Source organism: Artemia sp. Qi Xiang Cuo, chromosome 19, assembly GCF_049724085.1.
Source record: "Artemia sp. Qi Xiang Cuo chromosome 19, ASM4972408v1, whole genome shotgun sequence".
NCBI lineage: Eukaryota > Metazoa > Arthropoda > Branchiopoda > Anostraca > Artemiidae > Artemia > Artemia sp. Qi Xiang Cuo.
The window spans coordinates 57048996-57065719 of NC_142812.1; the positions used below are offsets into that span (position 1 = coordinate 57048996).

General features: G+C 33.9%; 1 protein-coding gene across 1 annotated transcript in view; it reads left to right on the plus strand.

Moving 5' to 3' along the window:
• Positions 1-201: 201 nt before the first annotated feature.
• The window catches only part of LOC148941039 (acyl-CoA synthetase short-chain family member 3, mitochondrial-like), a 316825-nt gene continuing 300302 nt past the window's right edge, over positions 202-16724 (plus strand). The window contains exons 1-4 of the mRNA XM_089105148.1: positions 202-246; positions 2463-2607; positions 3689-3785; positions 13402-13610. Coding sequence (XP_088961274.1) covers positions 202-246; positions 2463-2607; positions 3689-3785; positions 13402-13610 — 496 coding nt within the window. The remainder of the gene's footprint in view (positions 247-2462; positions 2608-3688; positions 3786-13401; positions 13611-16724) is intronic.

Below are 16724 nucleotides of genomic sequence, written 5' to 3' on the forward strand. Positions count from 1 at the left end.
TTGTAAGTATTGTTCTGGGGGCATATATTGTTTTTACGGAAGGAAATCGAGCATAGAACATAGTCAATATAAATATAAGTACGTATATTAGTCGAATATAAATTACACTAGCAGACATTAAAGTAACAGATTACTCTAAAATCAGAGATCGGAAGAACGGGAGAGCTTGGAGCAGAGCAAGGGCATAGCTACAGTATTATTATGGGGGCAAGAGAAGGTGCTATTGAAGTAACTGGTATTCAAGCGGTAGTGATGAAAAGTCACTATTTGACAAACACGCTACTTGGTGAATTTGAAAACATTATGCCATACATTATAAACAATAAACACACATTAAACAATCATAAATATAAGTGAGGGTGTTCAGCATTTACTAAAATCGTCAGCAATGAGCTGCTGAAGACGACAGTAGTATAGCATAAACAAGCTTTGGGGTGGGCAAAAGCGAATGTCGTATACACTCGACTTTTTCAGTCATATTCCCCACTAATGCTGCTGTGCATGTACCCCTCCTCTTCCCCCAACCCTCACACCCAGCACAGGATGCTCAGTCTAATAATTGCACCAAGCTCTATTCTAGTAGCCCCGGAATCGTGCTATTCATTTGCTCATAATTTTGAATGGATTTTGATTTGTTGTACTAAACTTATAATATATGATGATTTACTGAAATATTATTTATGATTTCTTATTAAATTGATTTGTTTTTGGGTTCACCGATTTCTATTGATAAATAGCATTGATATCGGCGGGATATAACCAAAACAAAACTCATAGGCAGCGTAACATAGATATGTATGTACATATATATATATATATATATATATATATATATATATATATATATATATATATATATATATATATATATATATATATATATATATATTATGTTTAAGAGGTAATTACTTGGCAAAAAAAAAAAAAAAAAAAAAAAAAAACAAAAAAAAACTGTCGTCCTAATCCAGCAATTGAGACAAATGTGCACTTGAACGAGGCTCTAACCTTACACATCCATCCAACTACCTAGGACCAAACAGTATACCCAAACCATCAACCAAATAGAAAAGTCCAAATCCATGCAAAGTTGTCATCAATAAATGTAAGTTGTTGTAAAATTACCAGCAAAAGCACCTTAAATCTAGCAAAATATTTCCAAGTAAAACCTTCCATTTGCGTATATTTATATGGAGAATTTTGGGGTTTGGATAGTCAATATCTGGGGGGAGGTTAGGTTATTTCACAAACTGCCTGGTAATTTACTCAAATTTTTTGTTTTGGAAATTATGAACAAAATATCTCAATGTCTTCACTCGGCAAAAGCGTCACATTTACCAGTCGAGATTAAAATTTCTGTTAAATTCGGTAACTTGATCGTCTCCTACTGACTTTACCTTAAGCGTAACACCAGGATATGTACAAAAGAATTAAAATCAATAGGTGAAAACTTAATCATTTGGATTAATTAAAAGTTATGTAATCTCAAATAAAAAACCTAGATTTCATTGCGGAAGGGTTACCGTTGGAATCCAGGATTCTCAGATGGTTTGGATTGACGTTATATTTTTGCTGATTTATATTCCCACATGATTTCCTACTAATACAATTAGAAAGACAGGGCAGAGATAAAGGCCATTAATAACTGAACTATTCTGCTTGGGTTGATCCAGATGCTGATTTTGAGGACATACAGGAGTGAACTTTATATTCTTCCAAGAATTGCAACAGTTCTTAGAAATGTTTAGATAATAATTTTTGCAATTGAGATACCAAGAACATTACAATATATATATATATATATATATATATATATATATATATATATATATATATATATATATATATATATATATATATATATATATATATATATATATATATATATATAAAAAAAAAAAAAAAAAATATATATATATATAGGAAACCGGTTTGTAATTGCGAGCAATTTTTACCGTATGTGGATCAAACTTACGAGCATGTTGTAACAGGGGATCTGTCCATTATATATATATATATATATATATATATATATATATATATATATATATATATATATATATATATATATATATATATATATATATATATATATATATATATATATATATATATATATATATATATATATATATATATATATATATATATATATATATATATATATATATAGTATATATATATATATATATATATATATATATATATATATATATATATATATATATATATATATATATATATATATATATATATATATATATATATATATATATATATATATATATATATATATATATATATATATATATGTAGGTTCCCTGTACTACTAAAAACTATAGAAATGCATATAGAGGTAAGTCCATTAAAAATTGAATTCTCGATTTCCCTTATTGTTTAATATGTGCAAGGTTATGTACGTTTCTACTTGGCCAATAAAAAAAAATAACTGTATATTTTTTTAGGTTTCACGATTGGCTCAAACATTGATCATTCATGGTATTAAAATGGGCGATCGCGTATTGATCTACATGCCTATGGTACCTGAAGCTATAGTTGCAATGATGGCTGTAGTTAGGATAGGGGCTGTACATTCGTTAGTTTTTGGGGGTGAGTATCACTTTTAAAGATAATTGATTTTCAAAAAAAAAAAATTTCTGATGAAAGTAAAGAGCGAAGCTGAAATTTAAAACAAACAAAAAATGCTGCTTTTGCAAATTTTCGACAAATTTCTTCAAATAAACTGGCTTGTTTTATTGCCCTGTAGTTTGCCCTGATATTGCCCTGGAGTATTTTGAAAAACCAGCCCTTGACTGAACACTAAGCTTTCTTGATTAATTTAGATAGTTAAATTGATTCGTAACATTTATTGATTTCATTGCTGGTAAAAGACTAACTTAACGGTTTCTCTGCTTCTAATGATATTTTTTGGGTTGATTTTTCGTTTTCAGTAAAGCGCAAGTACTTTATACAGGATTTTGTCTAGGGCAGGGAAGGAAAAATGACGCAACCAGTCTTAACAGGCATATCCCAATACTTTTTGTGTTTTATATATGTACTTAAAGGTTAAAAATCATTACAAAAGATTTGAAATATTTCCTTTTGGGAAATTATTTTAAACGACGTCTAATCACGAAAAAAGTTCTTGACAGATTTTTGTCTTTATGTTTCCAAATATAGCCATATAGAATGCGGAATAAGTAGACGACCAAATTCTCTCCTTGGCTGAGCTCGGGGGGAGTTTAGCTCTTCCCATGAAACTTAAGGATCTGCTCCAACAGGTTTTGAAATTTCTAGAAAAAAAAATATAAGTTTCTTTATAAAAAAAGCCTTTTTAGGCCTCAAATCTAAATTTCGGTATAGAAAATGGTAAATGTGTGTTCACATATGCATAACAAACAAAATAGTTTAAAATGAGGCACGATGTTTTAAAAACGGATTAACACAAGAAAGGATCAAATGATTTGCTGTATAAACAAAAAGTAAAGAACAGGCCTTGCCAATAGTCGCCAGAACTCAAATTGTGATATTAATATATAGGCTACACCAAAACAATCTGCATAAAGTCAGGATAAGAAGCTGCACAAAGTCAGGATATGGCGAGTGTGATTTACTTGAAACTCTGAGGGGACTAAGCCTACGCTGGCTCAGGTAACTCTAGGAAAAGTAAATAATTGTCTATTTCTTTAAGGTTTCGCTTCTCGAGAACTTGCTACTCGGATTCGTCACTGTAGACCAAAAGTTATAATTACCGCTTCATGTGGAGTCGAGCCAAAACGTCTTGTAAGGTATATTATCATTTCTTGTACTGTTTTTGTTTTTAATGCTTATTATAATATTTTGTTAGTGTATTGGTTGCATTATTTATATTATATAATAAATGTATTCATATATTTATTAAATTTATTCTATTATAATATTAAATAAAAAACAAGTTTTTCCAACTGAAAGGAATCAATAACATTAAAACATAAAAGGAATAGACATTATTACGTATATGAGAGCCCCCCCCCCCCGACTCATCAATACCTCATTTTTTACGTTAAAATTCGAATTTTGTTCCAATTCTTTAAGAACGATCCCTGAATTACACAGGGTTTAATTAGGATAAGTATCTCTTTTAAAAGTACAAAAAAAAAACTTTAGCGTGAAGAGCGAGGTATTGACAAGGGTGCGAACACGCTCATATACGTAATAATTTCTGTTCATTTTAAGCTTCAATATTGCTCTTTACTTTCAGGTGAAAAAACTATTTTTTTTTAAATTTCTGATCGTTTTTAAATAATGCTAGGAAATCCGGCATCTTCTTCATGGAAAATTCCCTTCCCCAATGTTAAATTCCTCCACGGAAAGATCCTCCCACGTAGCCTTCTCCCCCCGACCCCCCAGCAGAAACATCCCTCCTTGAAAACGTCTGTATACTTCGCAATAACCAACTCGCACGTGTTGGTTACGTGTTTTCTACTTGCACTTGTGGCGTCTCGGACAGTCTAGATTTTATTTGTATGCTCGATTTTAACTTTGATCTGCTTGCATTGAATGGAGTGAATCTTGATTATTTTAATTTGATTATTTTATTTTTATTTTTATTTTAATTTGATGGTTACTCATGATGTTTTTCCCCTCATGAATATTCCAACACTTTTTACGAGTCATTCAGCCAGTCTCATAGATAATATTTTTGTTGGTTATAAGTATCTGGACCGTAATTATGCTGACGTGGTTCTATACCCTTGTTCGGACCATTTCCCAGTTGCTGCAACGGTACCTTGTGGTCGAATAAAAAAGAAATGAATTAAAAAAAAGTGAAGACTCGGTCGTTAAAAAAAAGAATTTACAGAGGTTTGGTTAAGAGTTGAGAGGTTAAGAGGTTTGGTTAAGATTTTAGTTTTTATATATGAAAGTTGACGCTTCTGGTGAATTTGATCGCACGATGGGGATCGCACAGCCAATATATGATAAGACTTGCCCAGTGAAATGCTTGAAACCACATAGGATTAGAACAGGAAGCTCTGGATAACTACGGAAATTCTTGAAGCGTCAAATTTAAGAAATCAATAAAGCGAACTCGATGAGAAGAAAAGCTAAAAAAGATTACTTTGCGAATCAATTGAGTTTAAATAAGGATAATACTAAAGGAACTTGGAATGTTATTAATGATCTATTGGGAAAGAAGAAAGAAGACCCAATCCGTTGCTGATTCAAGGAGAAACTGTTAATGATGAAACGATTATTACTGATAGATTTGCTGAGTTTTTTTTCAAGTATTGGGCAAAATATACAGGCGGAAAGGTTAATGAATTCTAATGATAATTTCCTGGACTATGAATTTGTGGATGATAGAGGAACTGGAAATGAAATTGAATTTCAGCGGTGTACTGGAAACGAAATTCTGAAGGTTGTGAAAACAATCAAAACAATTCAGCAGGGACAGATGGCATTAATGTTAAGACTTTTAATTCAGTGATGTGTTATCTACTACCATGCCTCGTCCACGTAATCTATCTTTCCCTTCAAACCGTCGTAATCCCTGATGCACTTAAAAGGGCAAAAGTCATCCCCCTTCATAAAGGTGCTTCTAAGCTAGATATTGAAAATTATAGACCCATATCATAGGAAAATATTTCAGGACATAAATTAAACGATGTGAACCAGCTAACCTCGTACAATCAATCAAAGTGGTGATCAGGGCCAATAACAGATGCTAATCGAGAAGAGAAAACTAGGAATCTCTCGTTAATTAGAAAATGGTTTTACAATCCTCAGAAAAGGGCAGTGTCGAAAACTGATAATTCTTAAAATCATAACGTTCCACTGCATTCATTTAATTTTGATTTGTTAGATTAGCTTATAGTCAAATCACCAGTCAGCTCTTTCCCTAAATCAGAAACTGTTACGTTAAACTTCGAGGGCTTATGAATTTTCTTTCACACAAAACTTACATCTTCAGGCCAGGAGGGCGTTGATATCAAACTTGAACATGGCTGATTTTCGTATTCTCTTTGGTCATAATTGAGCTTGTAGCATTTGAAATGTTGAAAACTAAAGTGTTCGATCCTATGCGATACTGGGGTTTTCTAAAATCTACCCCTGTTTTCAAAATTATTTGAAAAAATTGTGCATAAAAGGCTTTATGATTACCTTAAGAAAATAAGAATGTTAAGTGAAACCCAGTTCGACTTTAAGAAAGGTCACTTGACGTCCAACGCTGTGCATTTCCTCTGTGGTACTGTAAATACTTTGAAGGAGGTGAAATTCCTTTGACTATTTTCATTGATTTTAGAAAAGCACTTGATACAGTGGCTTTAAAAAAAATTGCTTTAAATTGCTTTAGTGGCTTTAAATTTCAAACGTCTACAATCCCTTGGAGTTCGTGGTAGCTATCTGAAGTGGTTTGGTAGTTTTTTGAGTAGTAGAACTCTTCAAGTTGTATTAAATGATGCTTTTTCCTCTCCTTTTCAAGTGAAGTGTGGTGTACCTCAGGGTTCTGTATTGGGAGTACTTCTGTACCTTGTATATATTTATTCAAGGCGTTTCAACTTACCTGAGTATTTTATTACAACTTTTGCGAATGAAACTGCTTTAACGGTGTCTAGTTGATCCATTGCTGATTTTTGTTGAAAGTAAATACGGTTTTAAAGTCTTTTTTTTTGTATTTACAAGTTTCAGCCTTTTGTCAGTAAATGTTAAAAAACAATTTATTTTATAATATTTGGAAGAGTTGGTAAGCAGCCAAATGTTGATTGAGAGATTTACTTAATGGTAAGGCTTTTTCACAGGTGCATGAAGTGCGTTGTTTGGGCTTCCAGCTTGATTGTCATTTATCTTGGAGGCCCCATAGTGACCTTGTTGCAGCTAAAGCTACTAGATGTCTGGGAATTTTGCCCCAATTAAAGCATGTTTTACCATTATCAGTTCTTCTATTACTGTATAATACTATTTTTGCGCCTTGTATTTCTTATGGTTGTGCTCTTTGGTCTAGTAATTCTTATGCAAATTTTATAAGAGTTCATATTCTTCAAAATAAAACAGTGCGTCTTCTTGGTAATTATGTAGAAAATATGAACGATACCGCGTCTTGTTTTAAGAAATTACGAGTGCTTAATATTGGTCCGATTCACGATTGCCAAGCTGCTGTTTTTGCTTATCGATATTGAATGATCTATGTCCTATAGTTCTTACTTATTTTTTCCGCGTAAATTGTTCACTCCACAGACATGCGATTAGAGAGGCAGATAATTTTGTTGTTGAGTACCAGGACACCAAACGTGCAGGTTTCGCAATTAGGTATTTAGCTCCGTCTATTTGGAATGATATCCCAGTTGACATTCAGGAGGCTGAACACATTGGGTCATTTAAAGCAAAGTCTAAGAAACATTTATTGGGAGAGGGTAGTTAATTCCTTTTTTCCTTTTTTTTGTTAGATTTTGGTATTTTTTGTTAGTTGAGAGTGTTTTTGTCCTTTTTTTTGTAAATGATTTTTGTTATTGGTTGAGAATTACAGTATTGCAGCCGTCCATCATCAGGCTTTTCGAGCCTTCCCCGGGCGGTTCTGTGTATATATATAGTTTATTTTGTAATTATTAGTAAAATAAATAAATAGAAAATAGAAAAAACAATGGGCAAAGTTATCAACTTGCAGCTCTTCCCCCGGGGACTGTTGGGGATTAAGTCATACTTAGATACATAGTTGTTAGATTTTTCAACTATGCTGAACAAAATGGCTATCTTTTTTTTTGATCGGGGGACTTAGGATAAAAGTGAGCGTTGGAGCGGGCCTAGTTGCCCTCCAATTTCTTTGGTCACTTCAAAGGGCACTAGAACTTTTAATTTCCGTTCGAGTGAGACCTCTCGCGATATTCTAGGACCACTTTTTCGATACGATCACCCCTGGAAAACAAAATAAACAAACATGTATCCGTGACCTTTCTTCTGGCAAAAAATACAAATTCCACATTTTTGCAGATAGGAGCTTCAAACCTCTACAGTAGGTTCCCTGATACACTGAATTTGATGGTGTGATTTTCGTTAAGATTATTTGACTTTTAGGTGGTGTTTTTCCCTTTTTACTAAAATCAGGCAAATACTCTCAGGCTCATAACTCTTGATGGGTAAAACCGAACTTGATAAAACATATATATTTGAAAACAACATAAAATATTCGGTTCTTTTGATGTATCTATTGGTATCAAAATTACGTTTTTAGAGTTTCGGTTACTATTGAGCCGGGTCACTCCTTACTTTCAAGTCGTTACCACGAACTGTTTGATTTTTATAATATTTTATGTTGACAATATTTACAAAATATTATCTATATTTTTAATGTAATGCTGTATAATGACATGACTCACGTATTGTGTAATATATGTACGAGGGTTATTCAGAAAGTAGGGAACGTCCTGTAATAAAACAAAAACTAGGTACATGAAAAATATTTTATTATATACATCTGAAAGTGTGACTAAAATGCTACTTTTCTACATAGTCTCCAAACAAATTAAGGCACTTATCGTATCGGTGAACAAGCTTCGAAATTCCTTCGTCATAGAAATCCTCCGCCTGTAATCTCAGCCACTCAGTGACGCATGCCCGGAGCTCGTCGTCTTCATCAAAACACTGTGTCGCTAGCCACTTCTTCATCTTCGGGAACAAGTGAAAATCACTGGGTGCTAGGTCGGGACTGTAGGTGGATGTGAGAAAATCTGCCATTTGAATGAGTCAATAAGTTCTGCAGTTCGATTTGCCGTGTGAGGTCGAGCATTGTCATAAAAAACAAAATTTTTGACGATAACTTTCCTCGGCACTTGTTTTGCACTGCTCTTCTAAACTTGCGCAATGTTTGGCAGTACCAATCAGAGCTGATTGTCGCACCACACTCGAGAAAGTCAATAAGCAGCACACCTTGCCTATCCCAAAAAACAGTAGCAATAATCTTCCTCACTGACAAGATTTGCAAAACTGTTTTTGGGTTCTTTGGGGGGAATTTGTGTGCCCCCACTCCATGGACTGCAATTTTGTCTCACAATTGACGTGCTTCACCGATGTCTCGTCGCCCGTTACGATTCAATCCAGTAAAGAATCACCATGTGTGTGGTAGGCGTCAATAAATGTTAAGGCTGCTCCTTTTGCTGACCTTTATGGAGGTCTGTAAGCATTTTTGGCACCCATCTTGCACAAAATTTATTTTAGCCAAGCTTGTGAGTCATAATTTCAAACAATAAAGCCCGTGAAACTTGTTGGAAGCAAAGCGAAAGCTCCATTATTGTGAAGCGACGGTTTTCACGAATCTTCCCGTCAACTTTGGCGAGAAGATCGTCTGTCACAATGCTTGGGCGTCCACTTCTCTCTTCATCAGGCACGTTGGTTCGGGCATTTTCAAACCGGATACACCATTTTGGCCCTGAACTTTCATTCATTACGTCGTTGCCATATACTTCGCACAGTTGTCGATGAATTTCTATCGGTTTTTCGTTTTTTGCTAACAAAAATCGTATTACGGACCGCACTTCACAACTGGCGGGATTTGAAATTGCAGCGCACATTTTAAATTGAAATATTGGGCAAACGGGCAGCGTGAAGATGTTCTCGTTCTCAGGGCTGCATGCCGACCAAAGTATAATCACCTACGGAACAAGTACTGACAAAACTCTCCAAAAGTGACCCCGCGTACCTCAGCGCCTCTAGACACTAAGTGCTCTACTACTTAATCGCTCCGAGCCAAAGTACTTTGCTACGAGCCAATAAATTATGCTAGAGCGTGATTCAGGCGACGAGTGACCGGGAAAGTTTTATTGAATTGTGTAACTACGGTATTTAGTTGCCAGGTTCGCATAGGTATGGAATCGTCTCCGGAGACGCGGACAAAGGGTCACTTTTTTGTGTGGAGAGGATAGGTTTTGTCAGTACTGGTTCCGTAGGTAATTATACTTTGATGCCGACTGAATCTACGAACACGTGCACACCAAAACATACTTGATCGCCACGCGCCTAGCGGCGTCAGACGGAAACGTTCCCTACTTTCTGAATAGCCTTCGTAAGTAACACATATCATAGTGTTATTAACACATGTTATAATACATATTATTAATTCATAATTTTATAATATTTTTTATCATACATTATGTTTATAATATTTATAAATATTATCTACAAATGTAGCCTATTATTTTACAGTAATATAATTTGAATTAGGCCTAGATAATACTAATTAGACAACATAATGATATTGCATGATTGTATAGTGATTTTTCGCTTCTATTGATTCAACATCAACTGGGACCTGATCGTGAAATTATGCCAGAGAAATTGTGGCTTCAGGTGTTCTTGTATAGCCCTGCGTGATGGTTTAGTTGTTAGGGACACTTACCAATCATTTAAAGAAAAATTGTAAAAATGTGACCGACACATTTCTAAAATGGCTTCCAAATTCTTTTTTTGCATATGCGTCTACAGCAGCAATTAGTTTAATAAGTATCATCATCCTAAGTAATTTGATTCCTATATAAATCAAGCTCGTGCCAGTATAATTACTTTGTTCACCCTCTGTGGAAAGTAAGATTTTCTTCCACGAAAAATTCAAATTGTAAATTTAATTTCTCTTATTAGAGATTTGACCTTTCAAAAAAGAACCAAATTAAATAGATTGAAACGATAAATCTATGGGAGAGCTGTAAACATAATCAAATCTTTCTTCTTCTGGGATTATTCGAGCAAGACAATTTCTTTTGGTATTCTTCTTTCAAATCTTTGTTCTTTAGATTAGAGACTTTTGCCTAGACCATATTTTTTCTTGTTTTAGCATAATAGATTCGTATCAATTCCTATATGTGATTAAATAAAAACAAGTTTTTTAAACTGAAAGTAAGGAGCGACATTAAAACTTAAAACGAACAGAAATTATTCCGTATATGAAAGGGGCTTTCCCCTCCTCAGCGCCTCGCTCTTTACGCTAAAGTTTTTCATTGTTTAAAAAAAATGGAGTCGTGAAAAAGTCAAACTTTAGCGTAAAGAGAGAGGCGCTGAAGAAGGGACAGCCCCTTTCATATACGGAATAATTTCTGTTCGTTTTAAGTTTTAATGTCGCTCAAAACTTTCAGTTTAAGAAACTTGTTTTTTATTTAATTTCTGATTGTTTTTTAAACAAAAAAAAACAAACTTTAGCGTAAAGAGCGAGGCGCAGAGTAGGGCTCGAAACCCCTATGCCTTCCCAAGGCCAGAATATAACTTGCACTTTACTGAAAAAAATTCAAATGAATGTGCATTGTCAGTTTAATATGCATATACTGGTATTTAGTAATCAAAAATATTATTTGATTTGTTAAAGTTATAAAAGTAAAAACATTTATATTTTCTTAGTAAAGTGCAAATTATGTTCTGGCCTTGGGAAAACATAGGGGTTTTGAGCCCTACTCATATTAATTTCTGCTCGTTTTGAGTTTGACTCGGTTAATTATTGTAATTTCTGTTCGTTTTGGGTTTCATTTATTTATCAATGCTAATTTGTGGTAGTTTCACGCTTGGTAGATTATTTGATTTGATTTTTGCTCATTTTTGGTTTAATGGAGTTCTTTACTTTTCTTTGAAAAACTTTTTTTTTAGAAAAAGTTTTTTTTAATTAATCATAACTAAGACGCGCTTTAAGTCATTTTAATATTCATTAAGAATATAATGACTTCCCCATAAATAAACTCGAATACAAAGGGTGGCAATTACAAAGCACCCTATATCTCAGAGTAAAGTTTTTTTTTTATTAGAATTACATAATTTCAACAAAACAACAGCCTTAGCCAAGGGAAATCAGAGCTTGACATTTGAGCTTAATGCATAAATGGAAAGCGATTCTGTCATTCAGAAGTCCCATATCCGAACAACAGTAATCTTAAAGACATTTTGTTTTTAAATAATGATGGGAAATCTGGCGCCCCCTTCATAGCAACGTCCCTTCCCCCATGAAAACTTCCTTTATGAAAATATCCTCCCATATAACCCCCAACCCACCCCCCCCCACTACCAGAAAAAATTCCTCCTGAAAACGTCTGTATACTTCCCAAAAACCAATACTATATGTTAACATTGGGTAAAGTTCATAACTTTCAGCCCTCCCCCGTGGGGCTTTGAGGGATTAAGTCATCCTAAAAGACATATTTACAATATTTTCGACCATGCTGAACAAAATGGCTATCTCAAAATTTTGATCGGGTGACTTTGGGAAAGAAATGAGCGTGGGAGGGGGCTTAGTTGCCCTCCATTTTTTTGTCACTTAAAAAGGGCACTAGAACTTTTAATTTCTGTTCCAATGAACCCTCCTACGATATTCTAGGACCATTGGGTCGATACGATCACCCCTGGGGAAAAAAAACAAACAAATAAACACGCATCCGTGATCTTTCTTCTGGCAAAAAATGGAAAATTCCACATTTTTGTAGATCGCAGCTTGAAACTTCTACAGTAGGGTTCTCTGATACGCCAAATATGATGGTGTGATTTTTCTTAAGGTTCTATATTTTTTAGGGGGTCTTTCCCCCTTTTTTCGAAAATCAACCAAATTTTCTCAGGCGCGTAGCTTTTGATTTGTAAGATTAAACTGGATGAAACCTCTTTATTTGAAATCATAATTCAAATCTGATTCTTTTGATGTATCTATTGGTATCAAAATTTCGGTTTTTACAGTTTGGGTTACCATTGAGCCGGGTCGCTCCTTACTTATAGCTCGTTACCACGAACTGTTTGACTTACAATGATATGATTATGGCAATCTATTTTTTGTAGTTACAAGTATCAAACACGTTATGGCTATTAATGGACAGTAAAAAGGACTGTAAATATTACTAGATAAACATAACATCCATATAAGTATAAATTCCTTAGGAAAATCACACCACCAAATTCATCTTGTTTAGGGACCTTAAAGCAGGGGTTCCATCGAAGAACCATTGGCGAAGAACCATCCTGTATTGGACAGTCACGACGCTATTGAACCGGAGGCTTTTTTAAAATTCGAAGAAGTCTCATGCAAACAGATTTTATGACTTCTGGTATCGATTCAGCAATTAAACGGTGTAAAACGTGGATTTTGGCCCGAATTAGGTCAAAATCTGGGCGACCGAATATAATATTTTCAAAGAACTGTAAGACTCTAGAGTAAAGAGTGAGGGTTGAGGAGGTAGCAGTCCCCCTCATATAATTTCTGTTCGTTTTAAGTATGTATGTTGCTTCTTACTTTCAGTCGATATTTTGTCTTATTTAATTCCAAGTGGGGATCATAGCGAGTAGGGAGTCCAGTACGTCAAGGAGCATATACTATCTCATGAAACTAATTCACAAAAAAGTGGATCAAATTCTATTCCTTGATATCACGATTTGGCATACTGTATCAACATTTTCTAAAAGTTATCTACCTATTAGGTATAAGCCCATTCTGAATGAAGCATTATGTATTTCTGGCGTTGTTCCAAATAAGATTATAATGCTACAAAGAAAAGAGTTAGAGGCTGCAGAAATGGTGAATGGTATAGATGAGGATTGGGAAGTAGCAATTAGCAGGAGAGGGCATGACGCAGTGCCTATTGAATCAAACGACCCTCTGTATATTCTGTATACCTCCGGTACAACTGGTAAGTTAAAGCGTTTAATTTTTTTTGCATAAGTTACAAAAAAAATCTTTTAATTAAATACCTCTTGTTAATTTCATAGGAGCTACTTAGTGAGACACTAACATCATCTGCCATTTAAAATTTGAGTAGAAGTTTAAATATTCGGCTGTCTCTTGTTGACAATGCTCAGAAAGATGTTTTAAGTTCAAGTTAACTTCAAAATATTTGAAATCCAGGTTAAGTCTAGGGAGGAGGAGGGGAGTACTATTTAAAGGAGGAGGGGAGTGATAAGGGGAGATAAAAAAAATATTCTAGCACTGCGGATAAAGTGAAAGGTAAAGTCCCTCTGAACTTCAACGAATAAAAAAAAAGAAACTGAGAACGGCGTTTAAAGTGGTGAAACGTTAAATAAAATGCCAGAACCATTTTTGAAGGAAGTGCAAATTAGCGAGTCTTCAAATTTCAAGAGGGAATCTAGAAACCTCCTGGGCGAGGTATATAAGATCTATTTTAAAGACAAGGTATCCCGTTAAATAACACAACAGTGTATACATAAAAAAGTCCAATTACCATGGTAGTGCAAAATATATAAATTCGTCAAGTTCATAGCCAGAAGTTTTAGCCACTTCAGTTTTAGCGTTTCTAACTCTCCGACGAAATGGTAAGCTTATCCTCTCTGTTATAGAAGTCGCCTGTATTTACTCCCTTAGAAGGGTTAGCCTCGCCATTTCCATTTTCTAAAGTCTCTTAGATCCTGTGTGTGTCCGACCCCCTCCCCCCTGCTAGAATATTTACTGCCAGAGAAGAAACTAGGTCTGCTTTTACTGTTTTTCTTAGGATCGTTCCATCATTCCTTGCAATTTCTATTCTAACCCAAGCTTATGAACATGGATGCTTATCTCCATAATAGCATACTATTGTAATCCCTATGATTTATCTCTCATTTATTAATTAGGTCAGTTTGCACAAAAGTTTGCTTCAGTCAATTACTATTTTGGCTAATTTTCCGTTCCATTTTCCTTGTATTTTTTTTTATGATTTTGCAAATTTCTCAATATTTCCGTTCTTGTTCATTATTAGCATTCCGAACTGGAATAGAAAAGTGTTTGCTTTTTTAGACAATGCGGCGTCACTCCCCACTTTGGCTTATGGGCCAATATTCAAATTAAAAGTTCAGGAATATTTTATTAGTTTTTAAAATAAAATGTTTATATTCATATGTAAAGAAAATACTTCCTTCTCTACTTTTTAAACACTTTTAATAAAAATTCATCTATTTAGAGGATCAATGACCAAGTCATAATTAAGTCACACATCTATTTACTCGTACGCAAGTAGTCGTATTGCTTTTAGCTGTTTGAAACAGAGTTAGGCATGGTCTCAGCATGAAGTTATACAAGCAATTAATGAGGTGTTTCCTAGTGATAATTTAATTGATTAGACTTGGATATTGCCGCGCGGGTTGGCGCAATAGGTTTTTACAGTTCCTCTCAATGACAACCTCTCTATAAAGCCCTTGACCAAGGACTGTCAATGCACAACCTTGACAGAGTAGCATCCTTGTCAAGGTAATGACCAAGCGTCATCCTCTGTCATCTCATCCCGCGAGCGACCCTAAGCCAAACTAGAGGAATGCGGCCTTCAACCATTTGCACCATGTTCACAAGACCATCAACTGTTTTTTAATTTTACCAGTCACAAGTGGCCTGCCATTAGTGATATTTCTGGAAAGTAAATACCAAGGATGTATCTGAGATAATTATTTCAAATCTTCGGATATACGCTTCAAGTTTCTTGTACAACATCCAAAATTTGCATATTTTAAATCAACTAATAGCCTACTCTCTTTATTTGTGGATCACTTCTATATTTCTTGGACCTTCTATGGATATCTCTTTATTTTATGGGTCTTTCGTTATGAATTTATGACGAAGGGAAAAATCTAACAATAGAGATTGAAGCGATAATGTCAATATATTTACCTCTTTGTGAAACAATTCTTCCTATAGAATCTCAGTCACAATAGACAAAACCATTTGGATGTCAGAAGAACAATACACTCTTCATTATTGGATCAGAAAGCTAGTAGACCCGACTCTCTTTGTTCTTTTGCTCTTTTGAAAGCTACTAGACCCTATTTTTTTATTCTTATGTTCATCTTGAAGATAGGAATTATGAAGATATTTAAGTAGGAAGTTTTTTTTCAAAATAAATAAGCCAGTCTCGGAGAATTTGAAATGGAACTTAAAAGGACATTTGTAATATGGATATGTACAATGTTGCAAAAAACTTTATCATTTTTTTAAATTAAAATACCAGAAAAAAGTATTTCTCAGAATATAAGTTTTGTAAAACTATTTTTTTGCATTTTCAATTAAGAACCATTTATAATTTGTACTTTTAAAGATCAAAATTTAAACCTTCATAAAATTAAGAACAATCTAGTCTTCAATAATGGATCAGAAAGCTAGCACAGCCGAGTTTCTTTTTTCTTTCGGAAGTCAGAAGACCTGAGTTTCATTTATTTTGCTCAATTGAAAGCCGGTAGAGCCAAGTTTCTTTTTACTCTTGTATTCATCACTAAAAAATGAATTATGAAGGCATTAATAATGATGTTTTTTTTTAAATAAATAAGCCATGTAGTTTTGTTTTACTGTTAAGCATACTACAATAAAAATCAGATATAGAGTATCCTGGGGATTAATTAAATTAAATGTAAAAGGATGTTTGAGCTGTTTCAGTTTAGACCAAAACATAAGAACACTAAGACATAGGTTTTGCTTTGTATATCTGAAAAAAATTGAGATTATAAATTTTGAATTTTGAATTTCACTAACATTCATTTTTGGAAAAAGGTTTAGATGTTCAAACATTGTGCACTAAATAAGCTCTGAGCCAGACATATTAACCATAGCCCTTTTTAATATAGCCTTATATTTAAATTCGTTTTAATTCGTTTTAATCCATAATGCCTTTACTCAGCATCTTTTTTTTCTTTTCTTGCTTTTAACTTTATTGTCAGGTATCATATTTGATATCTCTTATTTCTTTTCGTGCCGAGGACTTTTGTCCTTCTCCTTTCGATTTAGGTTGACTTTGATGTTCTTTCAATTTTCCGTCCACGTGTTTCCTTTT